General features: G+C 37.0%; 3 protein-coding genes across 3 annotated transcripts; all 3 read left to right on the top strand.

Annotated features, from left to right (window-relative positions):
- Window positions 1-9,320: 9,320 nt before the first annotated feature.
- On the top strand, window positions 9,321-11,891 carry LOC306865397 (transmembrane 4 L6 family member 5-like; the record flags this gene model as incomplete). The annotated part of the gene is made up of 5 exons (XM_079409972.1): window positions 9,321-9,512; window positions 9,687-9,752; window positions 10,055-10,191; window positions 10,442-10,628; window positions 10,790-11,891. 5 exons carry the CDS (start codon window positions 9,321-9,323, stop codon window positions 10,796-10,798), a joined length of 591 nt encoding a protein of 196 aa, XP_079266098.1. The 3' UTR covers window positions 10,799-11,891.
- Window positions 11,892-12,090: 199 nt separating this feature from the next.
- Window positions 12,091-14,872, top strand: LOC306870564 (lysophosphatidic acid receptor 6-like). Its single transcript, XM_079417923.1, has 2 exons — window positions 12,091-12,176; window positions 13,028-14,872. Exon 2 carries the CDS (start codon window positions 13,070-13,072, stop codon window positions 14,030-14,032), a length of 963 nt encoding a protein of 320 aa, XP_079274049.1. The 5' UTR covers window positions 12,091-12,176; window positions 13,028-13,069; the 3' UTR covers window positions 14,033-14,872.
- A 5,070-nt stretch (window positions 14,873-19,942) lies between these two features.
- Window positions 19,943-22,583, top strand: LOC306876616 (transcription cofactor HES-6-like). The gene is made up of 4 exons (XM_079427924.1): window positions 19,943-20,194; window positions 20,767-20,862; window positions 21,048-21,120; window positions 21,295-22,583. The coding sequence occupies exons 1-4, from the start codon at window positions 20,132-20,134 to the stop codon at window positions 21,753-21,755; spliced, it is 693 nt and encodes a 230-aa protein (XP_079284050.1). The 5' UTR covers window positions 19,943-20,131; the 3' UTR covers window positions 21,756-22,583.
- Window positions 22,584-24,653: the final 2,070 nt, after the last annotated feature.

Below are 24,653 nucleotides of genomic sequence, written 5' to 3'. Positions count from 1 at the left end.
ATATGAAGTTTTGTTGATGAACAAGGCCTGAATGTCAATGTCATGTTACTTGTTATAATCTATCAAAGCAAGCAATCTCTGTTCAGCAAATGTATGTGTCTCCTACTGCATACTGTATGGAGAACTGTCAATCCTTTCATTCAAATGTTAACACTTGATAAGTGGAACAACACATCTTTATAAAATTAAATGACAATTATAAATTATAACAATGTGTTGTGACTTTTACAATAACGTCTTTATAAAATTAAATGACAATTATAAATTATAACAATGTGTTGTGACTTTTACAATAACGTCTTTATAAAATTAAATGACAATTATAAATTATAACAATGTGTTGTGACTTTTACAAAAACAAAATCTAATTATCCCTTTTAAATTTTATAAATCTAAAAGGTGTCTTAGGTAGTTTAAAATCGATAGTAATAAATGATAATTTATCTCATTACAATAAGGTTGAATAAGGTAAGGTGTAGAGGTTTTTTATTACAATTAGCCTAATTTAATCAACCTTAATCATTTAATCAAATTTAAGTGTTTTACAGGCTCTTGTGATGAGAAATCAGCTCTGTACATTAGACATATTAAATATATTACATTTAAGTTGTGCCATTTTAGCCTAGACATCCTTTAAATAAATAAGAAAACGTGTATTAGTAAAACGAAAGGCAACATTATTTTATTTAGATCCCAGAAACGGCTGTAAATTGCTTGGACAAAACGTTACTTCCGGGTTTCCCGGGGAATAACAAGAGGTGACGTATATTATAGGGCGTGGTTTCTGACGTAACGTTTTGACGTGGGCGTGACTGTATTGGTATGGGCGTTGCGTGTGACGTCACACTTGGATGTGGGCGGGGTTGGATGTCCACCGCAGGATGCAGCGAGGCGGCTGCAGTGAGGGGAGGAGTGAAAAAAGTGCAGGCAAGCCGGACACTTCCTGAATCTCGTTGTGTTGTTGGACTGCAAACGTCAGCAATGGAAGAGATCGCGTTCGCGTTCTTTATCGCACTTTGTGGATGCCTTTTATAATCAAAGCCATAATGAGAAATGAGGAGCACACAGATGCTGCACTAAATTTACACTGTTATCCCTAATTATGGGCTAAACATTTCAGAGTGGGATATGGCACAGCTGATTAACCTAAGTTAATTATGTGTATCCTACTTAAGGGACAGTTTACCCCCCCAAAAAAAATCTTTGGGTGAACTATCCCTTTTTTACATGAAACATATTCCATATAAATATATTACACAATTGTTTGTCACCTTAATGTAAATTTGAATTTCATGTTTAATGATTAGGAAAAGTGTGTACAGCAAATTATTATTTAAAATTAATATGAAACAAAAACACATTCTAAATTAAGAAATTAGTATGCATGTGTGGGCTTTGTTTACTGCACTCCTGAAATAAGACATACCCAGATAAAGATCTCAGATAAAAACACACAAACATGAGGCCTAATTGCAAAACCGTCACATTAGATGTAGCCTATGCATGCATGTATTGATGGATTGACTCATTTATTTAATGGAATAATGTTGTACAAAAATGTAAATGTACAAAATTAACACCAGCATACAATACATAAAGAGAAAATTACAACAAACAGAACTTCAAACCAAGAAAATAAAAATAAAAGGGTAAATAAATAAAGCACATGTCCTAATTACTAATAAATTACTATAGAAAAAGTAAATATTATTAGGCTATAGCTAATGGACTTCTTAGGATTAAGGGGAAAAAATATCAGATGACATTCGCAGCCAATGAGCATTAAGCTGTGTCGTCAGCAAGTCGTTTCCCATGATGCTTTTGATCAGCGCAGTTGGTGGAGAGCAACTGCGCTCGACTGCAGAATCCGACACGTGCGCCTTGCGCTCGCGAGAAATTTTTGACATACGTCAGCATGACATCAGAGCAAGGCGGACCGCACTCGGACACATTTCTAACCGGCATGCATCTCGCGCTGATCGGTTCTTCGCAGATTTTGCTCATCTCAAACAAGCCTATTTACTTAGGGGATTTGTCACGTCGTGCTTCCTGCGTTAGGTGTAGACAGTAGTGTAAAGACTAGGAATATGTTCACTATATTACATATATGTGGTATATTCTATTTTACACACATACCTACCTACAGACACACACACACACTCACACACACACACACTTATGTATGTGGATAGATAGATTTTTATTAATTTGTGGTAGCCTACATATATTTCATTCAAGATCATAAAATCTAAAATATCATATAGTATCATATAGCTAAAATTCCTGTTAAATTCTAAAAGCATTTTGCTCAGGAACAGACTCATGCACACTTTACACAATACACATACAAAACTTTTTTATGTTTTTATGCCTTTACACGTAGAACCTTTTTTTAGGCCTTTACACACTCATCATAGCCTAGACCAATTACATATTGTAATGCAAAAACATCACCTGAGAGCTCTTTAGGCAAGAGCAACGTTTTGAAATAAGCTCGCCAGACTTTGAAAATACATGCTCACTTGACAAATTGATCTGCTTATGTATCTGACGTAAAATGGTGCGTCAGATTAGTTAATTAATTAACAATTAGTAACAATTGTTACTGATCCTCTTCTGTCACCTTTTTGTGAACGGCCCTAAGATGTTTTATCATTGGGGATGTTGTTTTATTATATGCAAATTTGTTATCGCAAATTTGGCATTTAACTTCATTTTTTGTCGAATCTAATGTAAAGTAGCGCCAGACTACTGATGTTGACCTTGGAGGCATTCTTCTTCGCGTGAGTGTTGTTTGTTTTATTGTTGTTGTCGATCGAGTTAAACTAGATTTATTCTTCTTGTCCTAAACTACAAGGAGGAAGATCAAACCCCGCCCAGCAACCGATTCTAAAGATTTCATTGGGTTAGTCATTGCGCTGATTGCTACACAATGCTGAAATAATCATCCTACCTAAACCACTCTGTGTTACGACTGGATCCATTTATTTAGTCTGAAATTCATTTCTTTACAGGTGACGTGATTGTGTTTACAAATGAAATCGGCTACAGTTTGTGTAAAAAAAAAAAAAAAGATCTTAAAGAGGAGTCGATTCCCCTTAATGGAAACGACTCTCAATTCCCAACGCCTCGGAATCGAGGAATCGATTCTTTTTGGAATCGAGTCCCAGCCCTAGATTTTGCTCATCTCAAACAAGCCTAAGAGCCAGACCCTATTGTGAATGATGGCATTGACGTAATTCTGGAGTTATAGAGCAATTATGAAACCTTGACAACAAAGAACACAATAATTTATAACACCAGTGTGACGCAGTGGTTTTAAAATAGGACCTGGGTACTGACTCAAACCACTGTACACCTACTGTAGATGTGAAATGAGGTTATTTAGCCATTTTTACCATGGCTTTATGCTTCAAACTTAGATTTTCGGTTTACCCGTATTGACTACTCAAGGCAGTGACACACGTTCTCGAGTTATTTTTAGGCTTTATCTTGTTTTTAGATCATGTGACAAAAGGCTATATAAGATAAGATTGACGTCAGATGTTGTAATTTAGTAGTAAATTATGTTAAGCATGGGACTCTGAGAAAAAAATAATATATGGAAGGACATTTTATCTTAATTCTTTGGATAGGGTTAATATAAAATGTAAAAGCATTACTTCATACTAAAACTGTTTGCTGTAGCCTGTCAAAATATATGCTTTGTGATTATTTTGTGTCAATATAAATATGAATTACAGCATTTTACTATGTTTGCATGTATTTTTTTCTCTATTCCTCACCCCAATCCTTCTTTAGGACCTGCAGCATCAGTTTAAGTAATGGATTCTTGTTCATGTAGTATTTAAGCACTGCACATTTACTGTACTTGAGTGCTTTCAGAAATAATGGATGTAAATTGCTTTTAAATGTTATAGAAAGCGGTGACTCACTGAGCTTTTGTATGACATTTTACATTTTGTATGACATCATGCTTTTCATTAAGTTCAGGTAAAGTTCATTAATGTCAAAAATTATTTGCAGTGTTTAACCAAATAAAATGCATTCAGTGAAGTCTCAGCACTCGTTTCATTATTGCTGGCTTATGTTGATGAGGTAATTGAGTGTTGTGCTAAACCAAATGTAATCAGCAATGTAAGAAGGAAATAACAGTATCTGAGCATCACAGTATCACAGCATTTACAATAGTCCATATTATGGCTATTCATTTTTTCTTTCTTAGATAATTAACTAATTCTAATAACTAATTTTATTCAGTAATACATTCAAAAACATGAATTCTTTCAAGAATACTGTGAGTGCTGGTTTCAAACCGGATCTTTGTTTTTCGACACAGATACCCCTTTTCCACCTAAGCAGTTCCAGTGCTAGTTCGGAGCCAGAGCCTAGTTTCGAACCGGTTCTTTGTTTTTCGACATCTAAAGAACCAGCTCCGAACCAGTAAAAGCGGTTCGTAAGTAGCACCAAAACATTGCTGGGCTAGAAGGAAGAACTGCTTGGGTCAGGGGCTGGGGGCGGGGTTACCGTGACCAACAAGACGAACAGAAACTTGGACTGCCATATTTGAAATAGCAGCTAAACGCTAACACGTTTGATTCGCCGTGTTTGGATGCCGATGTAGGTTCGCAAAGCCATGAACATGACTTTGGGGAAGTCGTGGCCTAATGTTTAGAGAGTCGGACTTGTAATCCGAAGGTTGCGGGTTCGAGTCTCCGGCCGGCAGGAATTGTAGGTGGGGGGAGTGAATGTCCAGCGCTCTCTCCACCCTCAATACCACGACTGAGGTGCCCTTGAGCAAGGCACCGAACCCCCAACTGCTCCCCGGGCGCTGCAGCATAAAATGGCTGCCCACTGCTCCGGGTGTATGTTCACGGTGTGTGTGTGTTCACTGCTGTGTGTGTGCACGTTGGATGGGTTAAATGCAGAGCACGAATTCCGAGTATGGGTCACCATACTTGGCTGAATGTCACTTCACTTCACTTCACTTCATCAAATAGCACCGCAACGTCCGCCATTGCTGATAGTTTGTTTAGGCTTGTCCGGGATAGATCGGCGCTGCGTGGACCGTTCGGTGCGAGGCATATCGGGGTGCTGCAGGAGCGACTGGAAAGCAGACGGCTCTTTATGCTTTTGGATCGCTCTCACCGTGCTTTAGTGTGTTGTGTGCCGATCGATCGATCTGCGTGGCACTGATGTACATCGAACAAGCCTGTTGTGCTGCGCTAGTGAACCGAAACATGAAACGTATTCAGTGACGTAAGAGCTGGCTCTGTATTGGCTCTCTAGCATGTGGAAAAGCAACCGGTTCTTAAAGGGTTCGCCAGTCGAACTAACTAAGAACCAGTTATAGCACTGGCTCTGAACTAACACCTGGAACTGCTTAGGTGGAAAAGGGGTAACAAAGCTCCAGCTCCGAACCAGAAAAAGCGGTTCGTAAGTAGCACCAAAACATTGCTGGGCTAGAAGGAAGAACTGCTTGGGTCAAGGGCTGGGGGCGGGGTTACCGTGACCAACAAGACGAACAGAAACTTGGACCGCCATATTTGAAATAGCAGCTAAACGCTAACACGTTTGATTCGCCGTGTTTGAATGCCGATGTAGGTTCGCAAAGCCATGAACATCAATAGCAACGCAACGTCCGCCATTGCTGATAGTTTGTTTAGGCTTGTCCGGGATAGATCGGCGCTGCGTGGACCGGTCGGTGCGAGGCATATCGGGGTGCTACGGGAGCGGCTGGAAAGCAGACTGCTCTTTATGCTTTTGGATCGCTCTCGCGGTGCTTTAGTGTGTTGTGTGCCAATCGATCGATCTGCGTGGCGCTGATGCACCTCAAACAAGCCTGTTGTGCCGTGCTACCGAACCGAAACATGAAACGTATTGTGACGTAAGACCTGGCTCTGTATTGGTTCTCTAGCCTGTGGAAAAGTAATCGGTTCTTAAAGGGCTCGCCAGTCGAACCAACTAAGAACCGGCTATAGCACTGACTCTGAACTAGCACCTGGAACTGCTTTGGTGGAAAAGGGGTAAATGACTTGAACTTGACGCGAGCCGCAACCGGTAGGCAGTGCGGGGAGATAAAGAGAGGTGTGAAGTGGGCCCTTTTGAGTTCATTGTAGACCAGTCGTGCCACTGCATTCTGAAACATTTGTCGAAGTTTGTTTGCGCATGATGGAAGTCCAGCTTGAAGAGCACTGCAATAGTCCAACCTTGAAATGACAAGGGCCTAGGCAAGAAGTTGTGCAGCATGCTCTGTTTGGAAGGGCCTGATCCTCCTGATGCTGTGCAATGCAAACCTGCATGATCAAGCTGTCTTCACAATATGGTCCTTGAAGGTCAGCTGGTCACCAAAGAATAATTTTTGATGAACCTAGCAGGATGATGAAATCGTGCTGTAGAGTCAGATTGGCAGGGAAAACGAGAAGCTCAATCTTTGCCTGGTTGAGCTGCAGGTGATGTTCTTTCATCCATGCCGAGACGTTTGTCAGGCAGCCTGAGATCCATGCAGCTACTATTAGATTGTCTGGTTGAAATGAATGATAGAGTTGTGTCATCAATGCTAGAATTTGGTAGGAGAAACCATGTGCTTGTATAATGGGTCCCAGTGATGTAGTGTATATGGTGAAGAACTGATCCCTGAGGAAACCCTGTGGCCAGTTGATGTTCTTTGGATACATCTCCTCCCCAGGAAACCCTGAAAGACCTACCTGTGAGATAAGAGTCAAACCATTGTAAAGGCTGTGATACTGTGATGCTCAGATACTGTTACCTTCTTACATTGCTGATTTCACCATTAACTCTTCACTTGATCAGTTTATGTTGTTGTATATGGTATCATTGTAATCCTTGACCATCAAAACATAGGGGTAGACATCACCTTTTCTGTGTTATCATGTTTGGTTCAGGAGATAGGACACAAAATACATCATTTGGTTTATGGCGGAAAGTCAAATGGTCGCCATAGCAACCACGAGGTGTTTTTGTGATGTCTCCATTTCTGAAAATGTTTAGGGCCGCAAACTATACAAGTGTACCAAATTTCATGCTTTTATGAAAAAGTGAACCTTTCACCTCAAATTTTGCACATATCACCTGGACTATATTAAACCAATTAAAGTAGTATTCATTCTACTTTTAAGAATCTTCTTAATAAATACTACTATATATTTATTTTTTTGTTAACAACTTTTTATTGATTTTTTTTCCTAAAACAGCAGTAACAAACAGAAAACAACTGTGCAAATTCAGAACCCACCCAAACCCACTACAAAATAAAATTTTCACATGGATTCCAGAAAAGATGACACAACATCAAACGCTGAATGACACAAACTTACAGTTTCCACACTAGATCCATGCACACAAGAAATTGAGAGTTCCACCGAGACAAAATACTACTATATATTTCAATTGCACTCGACACATGGCTTGTGTATGTTTTTCCATTAACTTTAGATGTTACGATGATACAAAATGTTATGTCTTTTCCCATTATCGATATATTCATATATCTAGGGCCTTATGAAATTCCTTTTATTTTATTCCAAATTCCGTTTTTTCCATTTAAATTTTTCTGGATTCTGAACTCTTTTTTGAAGTATAAATTATTATTATTATTATTTATCATATAGCATGTCTAATTATTATAAATCATGAAACTTATACAATTTAACAGTAATTTATTAAAAGTTTAAAAAAATTAAATTGTTAGGGCCTATAAAATCCTTTTTTCCCCTCAAATTCTGTTGTTTACCTAATTCTGTGTTTTCCATTTTAATTGTTCTGGATTCCATTTTAATGGTTTAATTACATTTTAGAGTGATAACAGAACTCCACCTGTTTCACCCTTTGTGTCACTCCACTTGCAGTATTTCTCACAGTGAGTGCCATGGCGGATGCCCAAATCACCTTTAATTAAAAAATAATACTGTTGTAGTGTCACAGAATGTAGTTTTAATAGTTTTTAGGCAATAATGTACTTGTTTAAACATCAAAAATGAAGTTTGTTAATAAAGATAACGTCTATTTGAAAATTTGCATCAACGTTTTGAGAGATGTGAGCTCCAGAGTGTCAGCGGCCGTTGATGAAAATGAAACAAACCCCAAAACATGAAAGAAAAAATGTGATTATCCTTTGTTTCAATAATAATTTTGTTAGTCGAAGTACTATAAGCCTATTGCATTGAGTAATATATTTCTTTCACTATTTATTCAAGTTAAACCAAACTTTTATTTTGACTCTGAAGACTCTGTTTGTATATGATAATGACAATAACTTTTCCTAAATGAAATGCTAAAATGCTCATGAAGTGAGTCTCAGAGAACCAGTGGAGATTATGTGAATGTACTCATATATTGAGGCAGCAGAGGCTGAAAACACTGCTAGCGTCACACGTGCTTCAGTATTTTTAGTTAACAAAACCACACGTCTGTGTCATTCATTCACACAGAGACACAAAACACGCAGAGTTCATATTTAAATAGTCTTTTGAGGCTTAATATTCACAGACACTAGTCCACATCACGTTTAGAAGTGTACTGACCTACTTTTGATTTATTCATAAAAAATTTGACAAATTCCGTGACATTGCGTGTTATAGGGGAGAGTACATTAAATTTTTATGACTGGATTCCGTGTTTCTGAAAAATCATGAGACCCAATATATCTGTACCTTGATACATTACCTAATAGGTTTGACATATGCTATAAGTACATGGAATAAAATATGCAAATATCTGATGTACTAATATGAACTCGGTCAGTTTCCGCTGCTGGAAATAGATTTTTGATAAGAGAGCGTGAGTGCAATGAAAGGTTCAGAGTTCAGTAAAGAGCCACAAACAGACCCACACCTCCAACAACCGATAACATTCATTGATTTCTGGCATCAAAGATAGATGCCGGGATATAATAATTATCATATGACTTCAATTAACAGATTATATTGCGACCATTGCACTTGTTGCGGTATATGTATGATTGGTTAGCAATAACAGAAACTTTATAAGAACAATTTCTCCTTTCTTCAAAATACTGTTTTCTAAAATCCATTCAGTATGTTTCTTCGTTCAGTCAATAAATAATGTTTTTGACAGAGTGACATTGGTTATTCAAAGTACAGTTATCATTTTTATGGCAACCAATAAATCATAAAAATGTGACATCGGTAACTGATCTGACGACAGGTAGGTGTGTTAGTCTAGTCAAATACAGTATTTATATTCCATCCCCTCCTTACTTTAGCACTTGAGAAGAAAAGCTTACATGTTTAAAGTCTGCTTAATATTTTTCAGTTTTAATTAAACAAAATATTTACATCATGTGTACAGGAAAGTGCTCCAAGTTTATTGGCATCAGCCTTTATCCGCTAGCACTGCTGTCCATCATCTGCAACATTTTTCTATTCTTCCCTGATTTTCAAACCATTTATTCCAAGGAGGAAGCAGAGGGACTCTACCGTCTTACAGATGAGATCAAATTCATGGGAGGCGTTGTTGGAGGAGGCATCTTGGTGAGGATATTCTCCTCTTTCTCATTGTATTGTCACTGAATTTTCCTTTTAACATTTCTGTTGTCAGACCAGTTTATTGGCACTATTTACCGGAATATCCTAAAAAGAGAGCATTCATTGTTGGCTGCATCTGATACAGCTTCTGTTAACATAGCTATTGTTTTTCTCTTTTAGGTGTTGATCCCTGCGATCCACATTCATAGCACTGGGAGAGAAGGCTGTTGTGCAAACCGCTGTGGGGTGAGTTCTTCAAAGCCGGTCACTGATTTGATTTGAATTTAATTGTTGTTGTTTTTAGGTCTACACTCTAATATACTTTAATAATTGAAATACTGGCTAAGTATTACAGCAGGTGTGTCATCTTTACTTAAAAAAAGGAATATTCATCATTTTAAAGAGATAGTTCACCCAAAATAGAAACATTCTATCATCATTTACTCACCCTCATGTCATTCCAAACATGATCAAAAATGCTCTTCTGCATTTTCCATTTAGAGACCTTTTAATAAACCTATTCCGGTTGTGTTGTCTCTGTCCATTAGATGTTCCTGTCCATTATCTTCGCTGCTGTTGGTGTGGTTGGTGCCCTGTACAGTGGCACTATAGCTGTGTTTGGACTGATTCGTGGACCAGTTTGCATGGATGAAGATGGTACATGGAGCAGACCATTCCTAAACAGGTTTGAAAATTAATGGTCCATCCCATTTCAAAGGGCCTAAGAGTCTTTTCTGAACTGAAAACATCCTTTCCAGCCCCAAAAGAACATTTATTGCAAACACCTTATAGAGAGAAATAGACGCTTTCTCTCTCTCTGTGGCCCTATTAACAGTGTTTGTGGAGCTCTACTGTTTTTTTTTTTTTTTTTTTTATGTGACAAGTTTTTTGTTGTTGTTGTTGTTTTATTATTTTTATTATTTACTATTTTTCAGCACTGAAAGCTATTTGGGAGATTCTGACCTTTGGGCAATTTGCAAAGAGCCAGAAAATATTGTGGCGTTTAATATTGGCCTGTTTTCTGCTCTGCTGGTGGCTGCTTGTTTAGAACTGCTGCTCTGTGGATTCCAGGTGCTCAATGGCCTCTTTGGCTGCATCTGTGGTACATGCAGTCACAGAGAGGTATGTACTCTAGATACAAAGGTGGCAATTTCTAAAGGTCAAATCATTTATTTACTACATTTATTGCTAATAGTCTATATCTAGTAATATAGATTTTTGATTTCAGCAGTGTCTTGTACAATTTTCTGATAGTGGGTCTAAATTATGCTTTGTTCCTTTAGGTCGCGTAAGTTCAAAATGACAACAGACCGGATAACACAGGATCAAGATTTATTACCAGACACGTATCAGTCTTCATTACCAATCAGTGACCTTTAGCAAATGTAGGAGTGTACAGTAAAGGACCGTACTTCAAACGTACTTCACTGACTAACATTATATGTCATCTATTAAAACATTATTTACAGATTGAATAATAGATTGAGATAATGTGGCAGGACAACCTTAATGGTAACCTTACCCACTAAAATAAATAAATAAATAATTGGTCCATTTTTTTACAAATGTAAATATGTGTCATGAATCAGGGCCATGGACCATTCGCTCGCCACCAGAGGTCACTCCTCCATCACATTGACTCTCACTTTGCACAGACTGTTTCACATTTACCTCGGACTACATTTCCCAGCAGCCATTTCACTAATCACACGCTCACACCTGAGAACTATCACACAATCACAAACCTTACATAAAGCATGGACTTCCTTTCACAGATGGCCGAGTATTGTTCTGCGTATGGCACTCTCCTAGTGTTAGCTGCGATACGGAACCTGTTTCTGATTTTCTAGCCTGTGTTTCCTGGATCTACCGTTGGACTATTGCTCATGTTTCTGGATTGCCCCTCTTGTCAAGCCCTCTTGTCAACTTTCGCTGTTGACTGACTCGCGCCTGGTTTGGACTATTCTTGTTTCTCGTCTGTGCCATATTGCTGGTGTTTTGACCACGTCTCTGTATAATAAACCTTGCAAATGGATCCGCATGTCTCTCGTCTCGTTTGCACCGTTACAATATGTTAGTTTTATTTTTTTCTTATGTTGTGAAATATCAAGATGTTATGTTAATGTTACGTTAATATGAATACAATGTTATTATTGCAAAATATAATACAATTAATGATCTTTAACAGGTTTTAAGTTTACAATTATTGCTGAATTACATCTATGCATGTGTATCAACAGCAATAGCACATTCAACCACTTTTATGTCAGGCAGGACTTTTTTTTGACTGATCTAAATGTACCCAGATATTTAAAGCATTTTACTCTTAAAGGATTTAGCTGGTGTATTTGGTTGTAGTGGCTGAAATAAAACTCATAAAACTCTATTTTAACTGGCCTTGGCTTCTTTCTTACACTTGTGATTTATTAGTTCAGTGTGTTTTTTTTCTTTCTGCATATATGTTTGTTCATTCATTAGGGTTTTAAGCAGCATAAAAGGGGTCATAAAATGAGGCCAGAAATGACAAGAAGCAGACTTTCTGCTCACACTGCAGTGCAAACGCATTTCCTGAAGTGAAGTTGAGGAGAGATGAGATTGCAACATAAGTGCCGTCTTGGTTCATTGGCATCAATACCAGCCGAAGAAACTCTCTTCTACAAAACACAAACGGTGAGTGCAATTGCAACATCCTTATAATCATTTCCCACTATATCATTTTAAATAAGGCATCTTTGAGTTTTATGTAATTTACCACTTTTTAAGCAACTATTTGTTCACATAAGATCTATTCAAACATTTGGGAAACTAAAAGAGAAATTAATTTTAGCTTATCTTAAAATATAAGATTAGAAGATACATTAATGTGTATTAAAGGCATTTGACTTTTCTGCCATATGGTTTGTCTACACATTTAAAATGGTATGTTTTTGGGCAGTCCTGACTTTTAACAACTTCTATGTATAAAAGTAATACATGTTAGTCTAAAGATATTATTTTTATTTAGTGTGCAAGTAGCATGAACAGTCTATAAATATGTTTAAACCAAGCAAGAATGCTACTGAATTGGACAGCTTTGACATTTTTGTTAACTCGTTTTCTGTTCTATGGTAAAAGTGTCATTTATATGACGAAGCCAACAAAGTAAAAACTTTTCTTTTTTTTCTTCACCTGTTTTAGCTCACATAAACCTTGTGCAAAATCTATCAACAAAAATGACAAATGTGTGGGTGCCAGCATGGCAAGATCTGAGATGTACATTTTACCCTTTATGAGACTGTTCGTGTCACTTGACCTTTAAAAATACACATTTCAACCCTGCACTGGTTTCTGAGTATGAGGAAATGTTTATTCTCAGACACCTTAGCATTTCCGACGCACGCAAGCTACTACATTCTTGCAATACTCTGCTGAACATCTACAAATAATCAATAACCAAGATATCTTTTGGTGCAAAGATTGTTAGGCATGATATTGTTGCATTAACAATCATTACACAACCTTTTGTTTCTCTGTCATTACAGGCCATTGAAGGTTAGTCAAGAAGATAAATCCTAAGAAGAGCAATGTCAAATTTTATGAATATGACATGTCCGAATATGACAAATCAAAACAAGGTTTTTGTTGGTGTGTATTCAGTTGTCTTCATATTTGGCCTAACCCTCAACCTGACCGCACTTGTGGTTTTTTTCCGTAACTCTAAATCCCGTTCGCACACCATCGTGTACATGATTAACCTGGCCTTTGCTGATATTCTTCTGGTTTGTACACTTCCTGTGCGGATCTATTTCCACAGTCGGTTGGAAAGTCTGCCTCGGGAAATCTGTGAAATTACCGGTCTTATGATGCTAAGTAACATGTACAGCAGCATCTTCCTCCTTACGTGCATTAGCTTTGACCGTTGCATAGCAGTCTGCTTCCCGCTGTCTTCTCGTGTCCGTGAGGGCCGCAAGAAAGCATGGTGCGTGTGTCTGGGAATCTGGATCCTAACTATTGCAACAAGCTTACCGATCTACATCAAAAAGAAGCAAGCCGATGTGAACAATTCCAATACAGAGAACTACACATGTTTTGGTGGTTTTCCTACCTATGCGACTGAAACAGCTCCTCTTGTTTCCACTCTAATTATCGGGTTTGGGATCCCACTAATCGTTATGGTCCTCAGCTCATGGGGGCTCATCCGGGCTATAAGTAAAAGCACGGCTGTCCAGACCAGCAACCTAGTAGACAGCGTACGGATTAAAAGGATGATAATAACAAACTTGGCCATCTTTCTGTTCTGTTTTCTGCCATATCATATTATGCTCTTGATACTTTATGCCAGTGAATATACGTGCCCACTGTTAACGGCCTACCGGTATAGCCTCATGGTAGCTTGCCTGAATGCAATGCTGGACCCTGTGGCGTACTACTTCACAACAGAGACGTTTCGAAGAAAAATGGACGTTGAAGCTGTACGCAAAATAAGGCAAGTGAGTAGTCACAGCTCGGAGGGAAACAACCGCTCACGTGCCCAACTCACAACATAAGAACATCAGCTAGGTCTACTCAACTGTGAAGATCAAAATAAGTGATCATATAGACTAGGTCTTTTGTGCTTCCAACTGATGCAATTTTCATGATTGTTCACATATACATTTCTGCTTTTATAAGAACGAAACAAGATGAGAGATAATCGTGTATGACTCAAATTTAAGAAACCACAAGTCTGACTTTTCACCTTAGACTGCATGCAAGCACAATGTGTGCAAAAGTAAGTGTGCTGTGTAGCCTTGGTCTTTATCATAGATGCATCTCTGATAAAGTAAATAAATGATTAATTTAGCCATTAATGTGCAACCCCTGTTTTTTTTCACACCAAACTCTTACTGGGAAACCGTTATAATAAATATAACAGTGTGACAAATTAGGATAATTATTTTTTGATAAACATAAACAGCATTGTTTTTGTTCTCGTATTTCAAATGTTAATATTTGTGCATTATAATTTTGCATGTGTGCGTTTTTGATATGTGCATGATCGTTTTGTAACCTTTCCATAGCCTATATGGACATATGTGTTTGAGCTACCATTAACTTCTTAGAAATTTCCTGTTACATTTAGAAATGTTTGATGTTAACTTTAGTTGTTTGAAAAACCACCAAAACCCCTTTTCCTGCCCGTTTCCACACCCTTCCCTCTTTCTACCACATCCGTTTGATCTGGTACATCTAGCTTGTGCTGAGTACAACAGAAATTGTTTAAATATGTTAATAAAATTGATTAATACTGACCTAAGTATATTTGCAGTTTTAATTATTGTTATCTGTCCATGTGGTTTTCTTTTTCTGATACCAACGGGAAATAAACAGGAGGCACTGCATTGGTCAATAAAAACATATGACTTTGTATGTATTTATTTAATTTTAAAAGGAAATATGGTAAAACGTTCCTCTCATGACTCCGTTTCCCAGCACCCGGCTTTAATCGTATGTTCTGGTCCCTTCTGGTCTTCATTAGTGAAGATGAAAAATGATTAATTGCATGAATACGCGTAAATGATTGTTGTTAAATTATAATATTAAAATACTTTAACGTGTTGTTTTTCAACAGCTCTGTCAGAAACTTGCACCTTGTTGCTAGGAGACGCGTAACAAATAGAAACAATTAGCCTTTTTCACAAATATCGGAAATGACGTCAGCACAGGGTAAAGTTAGTTAGCTCAAATAATGCTTCTTACCTTTTCTGTTTTGTCTGTTTTCCAAGTTGTTGTTATATAATCTATAAAGAAATAACATTTTACTTGTTTGTCATTTATATGGCCACTCAGACTGCTGACTCGTATATAGCACTGGATGGTTTCTCTGACTAAAAAGTCCCTTTTTTAAATAGTCTTTGATCTCCGGTACATTTGAGCATTTTACCTCAGTTTACGCAGTCATTTCCCTCGAATCACCACATCATGATAAATTACAACATACAACATTTATGACCAGATGCACATTTTTCCAAGAATACATTAAACAATTATCAATCCGGTTGAAGCATATTAAACTCAACACAACAGCGCAATCCAGATTGAATAGGAACAAAGCCATGAATCTGAGCGCCCTCTGGTTTCGAGTATGAATGAAACATGCACTGCACTGTGTTCAGCTCTCCTGATATTCACATCTCCTCATTTTGGATACGAATAAAACAGGTCATGTCTCTTTCAATTTAAATCTAGATTTAAATCTAGAAACCTCTATGTGAAAACACCTGCTCGAGCTAGAATAAAGTGCGGGGGAATTTACATTTTATTAATATTAAATATTAAAAATGCAGCTAATGTAGTTCTACACACAGCAATAAAAACAAAGGTGCTTGTTCTCTTTCATTCTTCCTGTTTAACTGGGAAAAGTTTCAAGCGCATCGAGGTGCACTTGTCTTTTTTATGTTATCTGACTAAAAACTATTAATACTTTGAACTATTATTATTACAGTATTTATATAAAAAACGTAGAGTGCCTTAAAAATAATTATCACAACACTGATAAAACAGGCTTATTTTCTCGTCCTCTGAATTATATTTATCAATCCTGTTTTTATAATCATTATCATTCAAAAAATGAATAAATTCAGAACAGGATAAGAATAGAATTCTATTTTAAATAAGGCAGGAATATTTTTTTCAACAACAAAAACAGTAGTGTTTACAACAGCAAAACCACCAAACCCTATAAACTCAATAACAACAACAATAATAATAATATCATTCCAGAGTAATTAAGAGGTGCAAAAAATGTCTTTAACATTTAAACTTAAAATGGTATTTTCTGTTCTGTGTTTCTTTTTCAAACCTGCGTTATGGCATTTGCTGTATCAATACAGAAGCATCCATAATGCACAGCCAGCACCAAACAGACAGAATGACAAAGCTAATGCTAACTGAATTATAACTGCCACCATTTAGAATTAAACAAACTTGTATTTGTGATGATCCGAGCTGACCAAACAGTTAATTGTGAAATGTTTGTGCTTTGTAAAGTACAGTACCAGCAGTTCAAGCATTTTCATAGCATCTAATTTGTAAAAACAAAAAAGACTTTGATTCTCAAATTCATTCTTGTTAAGTAATGTCACCGGAAAAACTTTTACCCTGCAAGTGCCAATCCGGAAGCCAGAAACATGAAAGTGTGAAAAAGGCTAATTGGCTCAGTGAGATATCAAACGTGTTTGAAACTCTGAAACTAAGTCTGAAGCTAAGAATCAAGAGTCTGTGACCATCATATATTACATGGTTTTTCTATTAAATCTGTCAACTCAAATCTGCAGATTGGCTCTGACTTTTGGAAACTAGTGTAAACTTCTCCATACTATAAATCTGGGCAAAATTTGTCTAATGTATTCCAGTATTTAGGCACCTATAGAGAGGGTAGCCTGCAGTTACCTCTACTTGATTTTCAGGGATATTCTTTCATTTTTACTCCAGTCCTGCCTTCATTTTCATCCTGCAGGTAAGTTAGGAATTGACATTTCTAAGGATGCATGTACCCCTATATAACCACAAAAGTTTGCTGAGTGATCAGTGATTGACTAACTTACCCAAAAACAGGGGTGATTTCTTCATTAGGACGAAATTGTGACACAAGGGAAGTGCAAATCTTTTGCCATCTCATTCAACCACAGTGTCACACTATCTATCACTGTTCTAGATGAGTGGTTTTCAGACCCTGGGTCGAGAGACTTTAAAAAATGTATAGTATGTAACAGTTCAAGACTCAGTAAAGAAGAAAGTGGGAACCAGCAAATGTAACCTAAATAAGAAAATAAACAAACAGTTAGCAGGGCTGCCAACTTTCATGCATTCAGCGTGAGACTTGGGCAATTGACACTTATCTCACGCCACACATCCATTTTCTCATGCAGTCAAAAGCACCCTCAGACAGTAATAATAGAATGTTAGCAAACCAGATTTGGTAAAGCCTGTAGTTTGCATTTGTGTTTGAGCTCTGTAAAGCGACAAAAGATTCAATTTAAAACGTGTTTTGTTGCCAATCACAGACATTCTTGATTTCTTGAACACCTGTGATTGGCCATTGCATTCACTCACCTATAAACACGGGATTTTTTCCCTGCATGCTGGTGAATCCTTTCACTGTAACACAATGTAGTAAGAGGTTCACTGATTATAAAGGAACTTTGTGAGATTGCGATGAACTGACGTAAGTGACACCTTATTAGTCATTATTAAGTAAGGGCTATTTGCACACTTTCTAGGCTAGATATAATCCATTCAGAATTTGAATAAAAGTTTTGTTTTTCAAGCTGCTAATGGCCATATACCCTATACAAGCAGCAAAGTTCCGGGAGTGATGCTGGATTCATTTTTGAATGGGAGAAAAATATGATTTCTCAAAATAGATTTTCAAGCAATGCAGATTAATAGATTAATAGAAAAATATTATGTCATTATATATTAAAATATTAATGTCAAAATATTTGTTTAAATACGGTTGCAATTATTTAGATTATGAGTAATGACTAGTAAATCTTGCAATTCTTTCACTGTACATTGCTATTCTTGTTGTGGTAAAAAATTTATATTTTTGCAGCACTGCAACCGTTATGATGCCAAACATGTCCAGATGTCAGACAAAATTCTGCTGACAGGTGTTTTATATTTTTGTATATAACTATATAAAAAAAAAAAAAAAAAAAATAACCCCCAACCAACCTGCTGTGGAAAATCCCACTCAATGTTAAACTCAAAAGTAGGCAGCCCTGGCCCCTGTAAACAACAAAACAAACAACAAAAGGAAAGTATGACCAATGAGTCAGACCAATTGCAGTTAGTCAGAATCCACCCACCTTATAAAACTTAGGAGTTTGGTTTTGTTATATAAGTGTAGATGTAAATAAGAGATTAATTGATAATGGAATTTTCTGGGATAGCGATATTATAAAGAGATAGCGATATTTATAAATATTATAAAGCTCTTTGTGAGCTTTCTTGGCTACAAAATAAAATAAATAAAATAATATAAGTTGGCCTAAAAGTTGCAAATTTCCGGGAGTGACATCCGCATATAAATCTCGACTTAAATGACTTATATAGAGATAATCTTAACAAAGGACTGGACAAAATATGATGTGTCAAGATAGGCGTGCATGAAGGCTAAAGCACCCTGGCTAATTTCAGAAGCACCCACAGTGATGATCAGACCACTTCACTCCACTAGCTATATTATAGGCTATGATTTACCTGATGCATGTAAATGGTTGTAGGCTATATATGAGTCGCGTTAATTTAAAAAGAAAAAAAATGGGCAGTCTGAAAACCACTGCCTTAATTCCTGCATTATGTTTCTACATGACAGAAAGACCATTCGTGTTTTGCACTCCAATATCATTGTTGTAAATTGAGCACCCCCTAGTGGTAGGTTAAATGAAATATTTTACTTTAAACACTTAGGAAATGGAACAGAGTCATATTCACAAACGCAGCATTGGAAATGATCAATTCATTGTCAGACATAGGCCTATTCTAATCACGATAAATGATTTTGGTTTATTGTAGGCATATATTTAATGCTGATAATATCACATTATTTGCCTATAAATTAATCTCCATTTTCCCAACAACAGATACTGTAAACCCAAGACCACAACTATTGAGGAATTGTTCAGCTCTCCTTAATAAGCCATTATTTTTAATGAAATCAGTCTTTCTGTGGACTTTGGAAAACGCGAAGTTAGGGATGTGTTTTTCTGGGTTGCTGAATAGTTTAAGGTGGCCATTAGGGATTTGGCACCCTGTCTATTATTCTGTTGACCGAGGGTCATTATTGCCGGACAACAGCAGAAAAAGAGATCTTGGCGTGCTACAGTGGAGTGTGCCCGTCCCGTAGATGAAAAGAACAATAGAGAAGGGGTAAAGGGGGAGGGTCGCGCGCTATGGAGGAAGGGGTGGGAAACTAAGAGATAATAGTAGTGTGAAAACACTTAAAAACTAAGATTTCTTTGCTATTGTTGCACGTTACCATCCTCCAACCTTTACCATCCTACGTCTTTGTTGGGGTAGCGGACACCCCATTCTTGTTTTTGCTTGAATACTATGAAAAACATTTCACCTTGAATTCAGTATTAAAAAATATGTTTCAAACGCATCCCGGTTTATTTAATGCCCTAACGCGTATGCTCCATATCAGTTGCAAACACAGAATTAAAACATGACAATGAAATCCACAGGTGCATCCTTTTTGTAGTAAAATCACTTTTCACTTTGGTGTCGCTAAAGTGAGAGCTACTTTAATTTTTCAACTCCGTGTAATTACTGACAGTGAATCACTTGTGAAATCAAACTTTTGAACTCTTGCTTCATCAGTGCACCAGCACTATGCGTGTAACGTGGAGCTTGTGGCTTTTAATAGGCCAAACCCGAGACTGTGGGAAATTGCGCAGCAAAAAGCACTCATGTATTGTCATGATAATTTCAGTGGGTGGAGGTTTGAGGGGGAGCGTGAGACGTGGGTACATGTTAAACGAGGTTAAGTCAGCTTGTTTAGTTTCTAGATTTGTCAAGACTACGCCACCGCTAACTCAAGTTTCATAAATAGTCGTGGGAAAGTGAAAGGTTTCTAAAATACCCAGAGCTGCAGAAAAATGACGGCCTCTAATGTCGGCAACGGTCCGGAGAAGAATTCCAACGCAAAAGAAGAGAGGAAGGTAGTGACATTATCGTTATTTTGTGTTGTTTTCATACATAAGTATGGCAGAATATTATTTATTTGTTCAGTGCGGGATACATGTAGAAAGCGATACAAATATACAAACATAGGATGAAATAGAGCAGAATTGACTAAATCATACAGAGCAGCTTTAAAATTAACTTGTTCCTGACTGCTGTTTATATGTGTATATTTTATTGACAATATATATATATATAAAAAATCTAAAACAGCTCTGCTTAACAAAACAATTGACTTGTTCCACAGTTATCTAGTATCTTAGTTTTAGATTTCTACCTTATGAGTGAAAGGAAATTGCAATTACAATGTTTTTTTCCTCATCCAATGCTCAAATCTGTTGATATATTTCAAGTATAGGCCTAGTTATGTTAAATACTCACATGCAATTAACTTATTTGGGATGTTCAATTAATATTTCACACTTCAGACATACACCTAGAGAACTGTGTGTTGTGAGTCTTGTGTTGTCAAATCTGTACTAAATGAATCCCTTGAGGATGTCTAATGAATATTTCATACACCCTAAAAGTGGCTTGTTTATCATTTTAGCTGCGGAAACCGCTGATAGAGAAGAGACGCAGAGAGAGGATAAACTCAAGCCTTGAGCAGCTAAAGGGTATTATGGTGAATGCCTACAATTTGGATGTAAGTGTCCCAAAAGCAATAAATAATTTAAAAATATATAAAAATATATAATTTAACTAATAAATTGATTTTAATTATTTAATTATTTTGTAATTAAAATATATAATTTTATTATTTTTCTTTAAAATATATAATAATTTAAAAATAATTTTGTATTGCATTTTGTTCTCTCACTTTTTCCACAGCAATCTAAATTGGAGAAGGCAGATGTTCTTGAGATAACAGTTCAGCACATGGAGAACCTTCAGAGAGGTTCAGGTTAGACTATGCTAAAACCATATCTTACATATTTTTCACACGTATTTGAGGTTAATATTATGTCAAACATACAAACAAACCCTACTGGTCTTTAAAGGTAATTTCATGATTTTTTTTACATGAGGTGAAATCACTCCCATGGTTCTATGTATATAAATTATATTTCATTTCCAGGTAGTAGCATCAGTCCAGGCACTGGGTTTGAGTCTCGACAAAGATACAGTAGCGGCTATATTCAGTGCATGCATGAGGTGCACAACCTGCTCCTGAGCTGCCCTGGGATGGACAAGACCCTGGGTGCTCGTCTACTAAACCACTTACTGAAATCTCTTCCCCATATCAGCACTGAGGCCAGTGGCACGACTTCTGTTGGCACCCCCGGCCCTCTTCCTCTATCCCCTACCCAATCCCCTCTAAAACTGCCCTCTTTACATCCCCATCCTCTCAACTTGCACACCCCTCCAACTCCTTCCCCACCCTCCAGCCCCACTCACTCTCCCAGAGTCCCACCGATTAGAGAGAGACCACGTGAACAGTCCTCTACCCCCAGGTCTCCTTCCCCTCAGTCTCCAGCACGATCGGCCCTTCCCCCTTTCTTTCCAGGAGCTGATCCCTCTATGTGGAGACCCTGGTGAATGAATGCAACCCAGCCCCCCATTTGCCCTTCCTTGGCCTGCCCTCTTCTACCTAATAGTTTCCATTACATTTGATCTCTTGGGAGATTGGAGTGCTTTCCACTCAAAGGGGTGCATCATATTGAGTTACAAAGTCCCTTCGGGTTGTGTGGTATCATTTAAAGCACTGTGCATGCTTGGAAGCGAATTATGCTATGTTCATGTTTTGAGGGTATGCTCACAAATGACACCAAAGCTGCCCTCGTTGACTCTATATAGCTACTAGTATTGCTGTCTTGACCACTTGTAGGAAAGTTTTTATTACCTTACTTTGCTTTTTCTCTCTTTTTTTACTAGCTGCACTCTAAAAAATACTGTGTTAAATACAACCCAGCACTGGGTAAAATATGGACAAACTCCGCGATTGGGTTGTTTTTGACCCAGCGGTTGGGTTACTGCCCAGAAGGTTGGGTTAAACATTTAACCCAACTGTTGGTTGAAAACAACCCAATCGCTGGGTTTGTCCATATTTAACCCAGAATTTTTTAGAGTGTGGGTTTTAGACATGGTGTACTGAGGGTTTTAGGGGATTTGTTGAAATTATGCATGTTTCTCTACCTTAAATACAAAACACTAATGGTGACTCTGAAAGGGTAGAACTAACAAGATCATTTGTGAAGAATATACTCCATCCTTGTATATTACAAGAAGAGAGGAGTCTGACTAGTACCTCATATTGAAGCAGTTAAAACTGATTTTCTTTTCAAAAATCAGAACTGTGTATTGACATTGTATTCTCAAAAATGTGATAATGATGATGACTGTAATAAAGGTGTTTTTTTTTTACTGATCAGTTTGTATGTTTTTTTTTTTTTACTCATTTAATATGCCATACATTAGAACTGACTCTTTATTCTACTGACAAACAAATATTGTTAGAATTTAGATTTTTTTAACATTTACAAACAGCATCACAGGCACGTAATTCTAAATTAATTTACTCAAATTCAACATTTTGTACATCCCAATCCTATTGTATTTATTAGCTATGCCAACAATTTGAACCTGAATATTACATTCAGTAAACTGTGTTAATACAGAAAATAAGAAAAAACTTTTTCAGGTTTGCTCATGTCTTGATGGATAGTTTAGCATGCAAAAAAGAGAAAAGAGTACAAGATCAACAAAATATCAAAGAATAAAATGAGGATCCATTGGTCAACAAGTGATGTAATGCCAAATTTCTCCAAATCTATACCATTGAAGAAAAAAACTCATCATTTGTTGACTTGGATGGCCTGTGGGGTGAGTCAATTTCAGCAAATTTGCATTTTTAGGTGAACTATTCTTTAAGGTAAACAAAATTTAGGTTTAATCCATATTGTAAGAAAATGCTATTACTTAAAACAGCCACTAGATGTCACTATTTACCAGTCACGTACTAAGTCCCACAGTAACTAGTCACATGCTAAAATAAAATAACTGCCCCCTAATGGATTATCTGGTGTTCTCCTACATTTAAAGCTAATTTCACTATATAACACATTTATTTAGCTTGGCATTCAATTAATAACAGATAAAGAGTATGATTCATGTATATTTTGAATTAGAGCAGGTAGGAGTTGGAAAGGAAATAGAACTTACTCAGGATAAACAAAGAATTTAATTTTGTACAAAGTAAAACGAGACTATGAGGCAGTATTTCAGCTCATGCAACATTAAAAATATGAATTACAAAAAAAAAAAGCGTGCAACCTACCCTCCAAGGGTCTACCTTTCCAAGCCTTGTTTTCATTCCTGAAAATTAAAGGGTAGATAGGATAGGGATGAGTAAAGTTTCCTGGCTTCCAGCTGTTTCATTCAACATGTGTGTAGGCCCACCGGTGTGTTTGGACATGTCTTTGACTGGTAACTTGTAGTTAAGGGTTAAATCTGCACCCATTCGTCTTCACCATATACATCCAGGTGGCAATGGAATATTTCAACAAGCAAAACAGGTCTGTGATGCCAGACAATTAACCCTTAACTGGCCCCTTCATTTGGGCTGCCCAGTCTTCCTGTGAACACTTGCGTCTTTTCTCTTTAATCTTGTTATTAAATACATACATACTAAAATTGGCCATGACTGAGCTAAGCCTTATTCTTAAACTACTGTAAAGAATAAGCTGTGTGACAAAGCTCAATCAGGTTTCTGACGACGAAAACTAATGTGAGCTTTGTGATCCCCAGATTCCCCTTGAGGTTCATTATTCAGTATCAGCTGCAGAGCAAGAGCTCAGAGATGAATGGGGCTTTTGTTAGGCTTTGAATATTGTATGCGAGTGAAACAGATGGGGGTCGTATAGTTTGGGTGTACAGTGACACATCAAATTTTGGAGTTGTCAGTTCTTCAGTCTCATAGGAAAGCAATAGATGCCATATTTACTTCCTTCACATTTATTCATTTTGCATGACAGACAAAAAGCAAAAGGAATATGTAGCCTAAGTGTGTTATAGATTAAATGTAGAGTAGTGTGACATACCATACTTCATATACTTCACCAGAGAGCAGAGAATATCTGAACTTCTAAACATTTGACACATCGCAGGGCAGTTTAATGAAAACTACTGAAGCTAAAATTGTGATAAAAAAATCAGGTAACTTTCTAACATACATTTTTTAAACCTAAAATAATATGTACATTGTGTGTGTGTGTACATTTTCGCCTGGTTATTTAATTTACACATTATATTTTGAATATTTTATTTTTAACCAAAATGTTGTAATATTTCTATTTATACACACATACCGACACACATCTCTTTAATGAACAAATCACTGTCCTCACATAACTATCCCTTTTATTGAGACAGGAATAGCACGGAAATGTAGCCTGGTATCAAGATTGCAGCTAACGCATAAAGTTACACTCTCCTTGT

This window comes from Barbus barbus, assembly GCF_936440315.1.
Source record: "Barbus barbus genome assembly, chromosome: 1".
In the NCBI taxonomy this organism is placed as follows: Eukaryota; Metazoa; Chordata; class Actinopteri; order Cypriniformes; family Cyprinidae; genus Barbus; species Barbus barbus.
Note: the sequence above shows the minus strand (reverse complement) of the source record. Positions and strands in the feature narration are given on the sequence as shown.

Coding starts and splice junctions, on each gene's coding strand:
- LOC306870564 (XM_079417923.1), top strand. CDS start 13,070: ATGTCAAATTTTATGAATATGACATGTCCGAATATGACAAATCAAAAC.
- LOC306876616 (XM_079427924.1), top strand. CDS start 20,132: ATGACGGCCTCTAATGTCGGCAACGGTCCGGAGAAGAATTCCAACGCA. Junction 20,195..20,766: donor ACGCAAAAGAAGAGAGGAAG/GTAGTGACATTA, acceptor TTATCATTTTAG/CTGCGGAAACCGCTGATAGA. Junction 21,121..21,294: donor GAACCTTCAGAGAGGTTCAG/GTTAGACTATGC, acceptor TTTCATTTCCAG/GTAGTAGCATCAGTCCAGGC.